The 8,536-nt window shown below is 52.9% G+C and overlaps 4 protein-coding genes across 4 annotated transcripts; all 4 read left to right on the forward strand.

The window, feature by feature from the left end:
- Positions 1-822: 822 nt before the first annotated feature.
- VE01_03669 (uncharacterized protein) lies at positions 823-2,202 on the forward strand (the record flags this gene model as incomplete). The annotated part of the gene is made up of 1 exon (XM_018273154.1): positions 823-2,202. The coding sequence occupies one exon, from the start codon at positions 823-825 to the stop codon at positions 2,200-2,202; it is 1,380 nt and encodes a 459-aa protein (XP_018132344.1).
- A 1,013-nt stretch (positions 2,203-3,215) lies between these two features.
- Positions 3,216-3,653, forward strand: VE01_03670 (uncharacterized protein; the record flags this gene model as incomplete). Its single annotated transcript, XM_018273155.1, has 1 exon — positions 3,216-3,653. One exon carries the CDS (start codon positions 3,216-3,218, stop codon positions 3,651-3,653), a length of 438 nt encoding a protein of 145 aa, XP_018132241.1.
- Positions 3,654-3,987: 334 nt separating this feature from the next.
- Positions 3,988-6,243, forward strand: VE01_03671 (uncharacterized protein; the record flags this gene model as incomplete). The annotated part of the gene is made up of 4 exons (XM_018273156.2): positions 3,988-4,020; positions 4,093-4,281; positions 4,354-4,506; positions 4,568-6,243. The coding sequence occupies 4 exons, from the start codon at positions 3,988-3,990 to the stop codon at positions 6,005-6,007; spliced, it is 1,815 nt and encodes a 604-aa protein (XP_018132240.1). The 3' UTR covers positions 6,008-6,243.
- Positions 6,244-6,452: 209 nt separating this feature from the next.
- VE01_03672 (uncharacterized protein) lies at positions 6,453-8,183 on the forward strand. Its single transcript, XM_018273157.2, has 2 exons — positions 6,453-6,743; positions 6,822-8,183. The coding sequence occupies exons 1-2, from the start codon at positions 6,470-6,472 to the stop codon at positions 8,096-8,098; spliced, it is 1,551 nt and encodes a 516-aa protein (XP_018132239.1). The 5' UTR covers positions 6,453-6,469; the 3' UTR covers positions 8,099-8,183.
- Positions 8,184-8,536: the final 353 nt, after the last annotated feature.

The following is an 8,536-nucleotide window of genomic DNA, read 5'->3' on the forward strand; positions in this document are numbered from 1 at the left end:
GCTCGTCGCGCCACCCAGGCCGAGCACCGAGATGGCGACACCCCGCCCCCTTTCCTTGGCGGATGCGGCGGCATCCTGGACGTGCGGTGTGGGCTGAGTGTTGACGTCAGGGCGTGGTCTTGGGAGGCCGCCTCCGCGGAGGCTCCAGGGACCACGGAAGCAGGCACGTGGGCTGGAGCGGAATGCGGAATCGTGTCACGTGAGTGCTATTTGAAAATAAAACTGTCTCACTTGCAAGACGGCGAATTTTAACAGCTCGTCACGTGCCTGGATTGATTTGTACTCGATGCGTGTCACGGGAATGTAGGGGACGACCGATCGGCACCTTCAATGCCCGTCCGGTCCGTATCTGGCACAGTACGGCAGTAACCCCGCGATCAACATCTACGCCAATAAATATCATATCAACCCCGTGAGGATTCGTTATCTCCTGTCTTACTGCAATATCATTCTTCATCTTGGCGATATTGGTTGTGCCTTGGCATACTGCAACACCAACGGCGACAAATAAAATTTTCATCCTGTGAGAGCTGCTTATCTTTTGTCTTACTGCAATATCATTATTGATCTTGGCAGATAATTATTGGTTGTGCCTTGGCAAAATATATCATCTTTGTCACGGGGATTGTTTGTAGTCTGCCTTGCGTTGCAGATTGCTTGGCTCGGATTGTTTGCGTCTTGCCTCGGACATCCGTCGGATTGTGTCCGTACCCGTCTCAGATTGTTCGTCTCCTGTCCCACCAATACAATCTTAATACGACGTCTCGTAATAGAGACGCGGCCGATTGTTGAGAATAGACTTATCATTTATTGTGAGCAAACATGGCGAGTGCAGATTCCGATGTCCACGCTGCTCTGCAAGATGCGGTGGCCAGCTTCGTAGCGGCGAACCCCGCTTCAGAGAAGGTATTCAACAGAGCCTCAGATCATCTCCCGGCCGGGAACACTCGCAGTACCCTCTTCTCTCCGCCATTCCCTGTGGCAATCACGATTGCCAGTGGTTGCTCCATCCGCTCCGCAGATGGAGATGTCTACCTTGACATGGTTGGCGAGTACACCGCCGGTATCTACGGCCACTCGCACCCGGATATCCTCCAGGCTCTTGAGGGGGCCTTGCTAAATGGCGTCAATTTTGGCGCAACAAGTCCGCTCGAGGGGGAGCTAGCGGCAAGGATCAAGAAAAGGTTCCAGGCGGGTGCCGGCCTCGAGATGGTCAGATTCACAAACTCGGGCACGGAGGCAAACATTCTAGCAACGACGACCGCGCAGGTCTGGACCGGGAGGAGCAAGATCCTTACCTTTGCGGGATCATATCATGGATCTGTTCTATCCTTCCATACCAAGGGGGAATTGGATCCAATGACAATGCCGGGGGAATACGTCGTGGCAGACTACAACTCCATCGAGTCTGTCGATGAGGAGTTATCTCGGGTGCCAGCAGACTCCCTGGCGGCGATATTGGTCGAGCCCATGCAAGGGGCAGGCGGATGCCTTCCTGCGTCGATTAAATTCCTGCAGCATCTACGCGCTCGGGCAACCGAGCTAAAGGCACTGCTCATTTTTGATGAGGTGATGACAAGCCGCCTACACCATGCAGGGGGCCTGGCCGGCAAATATGGCATCAAGCCGGACCTCATGACCATGGGCAAGTACCTTGGTGGCGGAATGAGCTTCGGGATCTTTGGCGGTCGCCGCGAGATTATGGAGCTCTTCAACCCGAAGAGCGGTGGCGTGGTGACGACGGCCGATGGAATGCAGAAGCCAATGTCGTTAATGCACAGCGGCACGTTCAACAACAATGTTCTCACAATGCATGCAGGGATTGCGGGGACCAAGATATTGACAGAGGCTGTCCTGACCCAACTAAACGAGCTGGGAGATTATCTCCGCCAGGCTGTGCTGTCGATCCTTGTTGAGAAGGGGCTCGTTTGCGCGGCGACGGAAGCGGACATGCGTGATATTGCTACGGTGCCAAGGGGTCGGATATGGATCTCGGGCGTTGGCTCGATCAACGCCATCCATTTCGGCGCAAACGACGAGTTGGTGGAGCTGAGAGACTTGTTCTACTTCCACATGATCAAGAATCATATATACGTTACCCGGAGGGGGTTTGTGGCCCTCACAATTGTGCATACTAAGGATGATATAGATCGCTATGTGAAGTGTGTGGCAAGCTTTGCTGACAGGTGGGGTGGTGCCTAGCACAGCAAGGGATTCCGCGAGCCCCTGTACGGGGCTTCGAGCAGGGGCTGAATGGATCTCACCGCTGGGTTACATTGGCCACCTCAAAATAGAAGCGAAGTAGGGCTGTCGCCGCATATCATTATCACATTATCTACACCGTTCATTTCATGTGGAGCAGTACAGACCATCAAGTCGTGAGCGAAAGGACCTCCACGGCCGCATTCGTGTGGCCGTTATTAGACGGCATAGCCTCCTTCATACTCCCCTTTGTAAGAGTACCCTCCGGGTATGCCTAGCGAAGGGTAGGGACAAAGGGATCGCCTGGGACCACCGTCCCGTCAAAGACGAGCTGTCAACTATAAGCCATCATAGTTGTGTTCTAGGAAGGAGGGTCCCACGGTTGAAAGGCGCGGGTATCTACCCAAGGATCTGGATTTGTTTGCTCGGGTTGATTCCCGTCGGTACCCTCTTCGTCCAACGTGACAGCTCGGCACCAGCCGCCCCGGGGGTAGTTCCTACAGTATCTGCCTAGCTGCAGAATCCCTCCATCCCGTGCTGCCGAGAGGAGCTATTATCTGTGCCTTTCCGGCCCGCCCGTATAATTTATCTATGCGTATTTGCAAGCGTCCAATCTTGATTCGCTTGGCCCACCTCGGATCACATCCTGTCGAAGGAAGGAATCCCACCTTGCATGCCATATGAGCAACCTCGACATCGGCGATTCCTTCCCGTCAACCTGCTTCTATTATATGGAGTACACCAAGGTAAGCTGCATCTTGCTCTCCATATCCCATATTTTAGTCACGTCACACTGTTGCATTGCCTTGCTGTATCCATCCGAGACTCGCTCAAACAGAATACCAAGGGGTTCCGTACTCGTTCTCACATTTAGAAACGATGGACGAACCGGTATGCAATAAAGCGAGGGCCTCTCCTCGTAAGCTTCTTAGTCTCCATATTTTCCCAATCACCTTTCCCATACTATCCCAAGAAAGTTATATTTTATTACATTCACATTCCATTATTCCATTATGCCTCCTCGACTTACGCGATCGGCCTCGGCAGCGAGGGCCAGATCAACGCAGCACAAGGCGGGCAGGGCCAAAACCGCCAGCTCTGTGGCAACTGGTTCGAAACGAAGACGAGAAGATGATGATGTGGAAGCCGTTTTAAAGCGGCGGCGACAAGGTGATAAAGAACCCGATATCCAATTCCTCCTACCTTCCTGGAGGTTCCTGGGCCAACATGGAAGAGTTCCACGGTATCCAGTGGATTCTTCCGAAGATGGCTATACCAGGGAGGACCCGGTCGAGGAATCTCCTAAAGACGATCCTGACGAATCCACAGGCACGGAACCTACCCCCGATGGCTACGAGGACTCTTCTTCATCTGAGGATGAGTCGGATGAAGACTCGGAGGAAGGCGAAGACCCCGAGTCGGACCCCGACTCGTCCTCAGACTCCTCTTGAGAGTCGGGGGAAGAGTCCGAGGAAGATGACTCCGATGGGGAAGATGCTGACGAGGAGGATGAACGGCACCCGAAGAGGCCAGTTTATGGGGTGCCTATGGAATCAACCTCCCGCGAAAAGGTTACAGATGACAAAGAAGTCGACGAAGATGTAAGTTTATTATATGTCAATATTCCCTTCGTTCAACAATCGTTTCTGGTTCTACTCTGACTCGTTTCTTCCACAGGATGAACATCTTCACTGCGAAGCATCTGCTTCTAACTTTGATTCCATGAATGGGGGCGACTTGTACGAGTCTCCATTGAAAGACCAGTCCGGCCGCTAAACAGCCGCTATGGAGACCAGTGTCGATGAGAATGATCAAGAAGTAAGTTTATTCGACGTTTGTCACCACTAAATTATCCTTATGAGCTACTAGCTAACTTGGTTCTATGCAAAGGAAGAACGCCGCCGCAATTACGAGGCACGCCTTGTAGAACAAGGTATGGCGAGTGAGGTCGCTACCGGAGTTGCAAATGGAGACTATGAGTTGCCCTTGTTAGATCAGCCTTATGATCCTTTATACCCCTCCGGGGAAGAAAGTATCATCGATGCCTACGAGGGTATTAAAGAAGTGGATATTTTAGCGGTAAGCTTGTCTAACATTCATCGTTATTAAATCATAGCACATTGTTCTTGGCTGACCTAGAGTTTTACACAGGACACGCAGCACGTTCTTCGCAAACGTCAAATCTTGGATACAGTGGTGCCAATCGCGGATGCCGTCGCGATTTACAATGAAATGTATTTCCCGTCTACAAAGGCCCAGTCTGGTCCCCAAGCAACCTCCGATGGCAAGAAGGGTTGTCAAGATGTAAGTGGATTTGCAATATATAATCATATATAGTTATCATCTAACTTTGTTTATTTCCTAGGACGACGGCCAGCATTACATCAAGCCACGAATGGCAAGCAGTGAAATTTACTGCCCTCCTGCGACTATATCGCCCCATCTTCCTGTACATATTACCGCAGAGCAATTTCGGGATATTTTAATCGATGAAGACTTCACTCGGAAGTATTTCACCTTCAATGATACGGCGACCATTGGCGACTGGATGCCTCCACTATACGACCCCAGTCTGACCGCAGACAAAAATATAGCGAATCATCTCATCATGAGAGCTCTCAAATGGCCTCTTTGCATGTCTGGCTTCGAGACGCCAGAAACCGTCGCGGCTGCTATAGAGGCACAGACGATGGTGGATCTCTCCCGACGGTTGTTTTTATGGGCCTATAAGGCAGCGGCGGATGTCATTGGCGAGTTTGTGATGGACCTTATCCACCAGGCGCTTCTGGTTCCGGCCATGGTGGTCCTGAGGGCAGCCGTGGCAGACTTGAAGCAACCGGATCCAGTCCCATCGAGGAAGGGCCTGGCAACATCTGTGGCAGCTCTGGTATTGCCAGTTCGGGTTTCCCTAACGAAAACTACTTCAGCGCTAGTGGTAGTCCAAGACCAACCGCGGCAGTCACCATCTGCGCGAATTGGAAATACTTCAGTGTTGAAGTCAAAACCCGCGCCAATCATCCCTTCATCCAGCAAGACGTCACGAACATTAGCAGCGGCAACGAGTCGGCCGGAGCCTGTCGTCCCATCTTCCACCAAGGACTCAGTGAAGGCATCACCCCTGAAGACAAATCTTTCAACGCCTGGTACACCCTCCTCCACCAAAGCCGACCCAAAAAAACCCCGGCCCAAGCCGTCGACCGCAACGCCGAGTCTACCACCACCTAGCAAAGCACCAGCGGTAGCTAGCAAGCTGGAAACACAGCTTGGGAAAACTTCACCTGTTGACTTTCGGGCCGAGAAGTCAAAATATCTTAAGCCCGGTGTCCTCTCAACTAGTAAGGCCCTATCCGTGAGTAGCAAGCCTCAACGCCAAATTGGTTTGGCCTCGACACAAAAGTTGCCGCAAAAACGACATCTGTCATCATCTCCCTCGTCCAGCTCATCGCCAATCCCCTCGCGGTCCTCAAGCCCGTCATTGCCACAGCCGCATGCGAGGACAGTTTCGAAGGGAAAAGAGACACAGATACTTCCTAGGGACATGGTTGCCGCCACTGCGCAGCGTTCACTGCCATCCTCGCCCGCGAAAGTTAAAGGTGAACCGCTTCAGAGCCTTGGAGCTGTCGATAGTCATGTCGCGCTGCCAAAAACACCAACCAACCGGGTTGATGTGGTAGGGGGTTTGAAGATGAAGTTTGAAGAAGTGCAGTCGTCTCTTCAGAAAAAGAAAGCTTTCGAAATGGCACCAAGCGAACAAATAGCTGCCCTAGACACAATACTCACATCCCTGATTGAAGTGTTAAAGTAGAACTAGGCTAGGGCAATTGCAAGCTAGTCGGTCATTGGAGAAGACTGATGACTTCGGGTTTTGGGGCACAGAGTATTCGGCGGATGTAATGGAATGAATGCTGGGTGCTCCACTCCAAGGTTGTCTATGTACTATTTATTATATGCGCAATTATTCCTTAATATTATTATATCGTTGGTTATTTGGTTACTAGTATTCATTAATAATTTCGAAGTGTTTGTTTCCCTTAATTAAATCACCTATATCTTATTACTCTTGCTTCCGTATCTGTTTTGAGCTTGGCTCTGTGATTTTGGCACCTTGAGGTTTTTGATATTGATTTATCTTTGCGCTGTCAGTGTGAAAGATGACCGTAATAAGAACCGCCGTATCGGATGTAGTATTTTCCGTTGTTTACATATCCCCACCTCGTCCCACCAATTTCCCAGTGATCTTCTTCGCACATCAACTAAACCACCAGACATGCGCTCATTATCATTGCCTTTGCCTGTCGCTCTTTCTTTGTTGGGAAGCGCCTGTGCTTTCCAAATCCCATTTCTCTCTACCCCTGACAATCACCCTGGCAAACACAACACCATCTTCTCCACACCGACGCCAGCGACCCCTGTCACCTCAGATGAGCTTGAACAGTTAATTAACCCCGACAACCTCTTTAGGCGGGCCGAGCAGCTCTTCGAGATTGCGAAGCTCAGCATCGAAGAATATGGTCATCCCACTCGCGTGATTGGTAGTAAAGGTGCGCGCTACAGCTTTCTTACCCGGTCCTTCCGTACCACGTCGGTGTTGTTAGGCGGTGACTAATCGCGTAGTACAGGGCACCTTGGGACCGTCGACTATATTTACTCTACCATTGCGGACCTGGGCGACTATTACAGCCTCTCCAACCAGACTTTTGCGGCCGTGACGGGCAATGTCTTCGAATCTCGTCTTGTGCTCGGGCACGAGGTTCCGAAGTCCGCGGCCCCGATGGGCCTTACCCCCCCAACAAAAAACCGCGGCCCAGTCTACGGTCAATTACGACTCGTCAGTCATTATGGGTGTGACGAACACGATTTTGAGTCCGATGGGAAGGGGCCTTGGATCGCCCTAGTGAGCAGGGGGATATGTCCCTTTGGCACAAAATCAGCGAACGCAGGCAAGGCTGGCGCCATCGCAGTAATCATCTACAACAATGAGAAAGGCGGCGTCTCTGGTACTCTTGGCCAGCCTTCTAAACATCATGTCGCTACGTTTGGGATATCAGACACAGACGCTGCTCCATATATCGAGAAGCTGAAGGGCGGACATCCCGTCGACTCGATCGCATTCATCGACGCCATAGTCGACACCATTAGGACGACCAACATCATCGCGCAGACGCGAGGTGGCGACCCAGAGAACTGCGTCATGCTTGGTGGACATAGCGACAGTGTTGCAGAGGGCCCCGGAATCAATGACGATGGGTCGGGCTCGATCAGCCTCCTTGAGGTGGCGACGCAGCTTACGCGGTTTTCTGTCACAAACTGTGTTCGCTTCGCGTGGTGGGCGGGTGAGGAGGAGGGATTGCTGGGATCGGATTACTACGTCGCTCAGCTCAGCGCCGCCGAGAACCAGCGCATCCGGCTGTTTATGGACTATGACATGATGGCGTCGCCCAATTTCGCCTTCCAAATCTACAACGCGACTGATGCAGTGAACCCAGCGGGATCGCAACAGCTACGTGAGCTGTACGCAGATTATTATGAGGCGCAAAGCCTGAATCATACGCTCATACCGTTCGATGGGCGGAGCGACTACGACGCTTTCCTACGCAGCGGGGTCCCGTCTGGGGGTATCGCCACAGGCGCAGAAGGCATCAAGACGGCGGCTGAGGCAGAGATGTTTGGCGGCTCGGCTGGTGAATGGTTTGACCCATGCTACCACCAGCTCTGCGACAACCTATCGAACTTAGACATGGTAGCGTGGGAAGTTAACACGAAGCTGATCGCGCACTCGGTGGCGACATACGCGCGAACGCTCGAGGATTTTCCAAAGAGGGCAGATAACCTCGCAGCAAAGAGCATGACAGCCCCGAGAAATGAAGTGTATCATGGGCACAAACTCATCATGTAGCGAACCTACGTAGACTACTTATATATATTCGCGTGACGCTCAACAACCCTACGTACTATACTGCTGCCTTTATCTTGATTACAACCTATTATCAGTAATGCATTCATATTCTTAGAAGGTTGGTTTACAACAAAAACGAAATACCAGACTTAGCTAGGTTTGTAGATACCAACCCCTACGGCCGCGGCCTCGCCGGGCGGCTCCTCCCGCCCCAGCTACCCGGCGACCCCCCCCCCCCCCCACACCCCCCCCCCGACCCCCCCCCCCAAAACCCCCCCCCCGCCCCCCCCCCCCCCACCCCCCCCTCCCCCGCCCCCCCCCCCCCCCCCCCCCCCCCCCCCCCCCCCCCACCACCCCCCCCCCCCCCCCCCCCCCCCCCCCCCCCCCCCCCCCCCCCCCCCCCCCCCCCCCCCCCCCCCACCCCCCCCCCCCCCCCCC

This window comes from Pseudogymnoascus verrucosus (assembly GCF_001662655.1).
Source record: "Pseudogymnoascus verrucosus strain UAMH 10579 unplaced genomic scaffold scaffold_11, whole genome shotgun sequence".
Lineage (NCBI taxonomy): Eukaryota > Fungi > Ascomycota > Leotiomycetes > Thelebolales > Thelebolaceae > Pseudogymnoascus > Pseudogymnoascus verrucosus.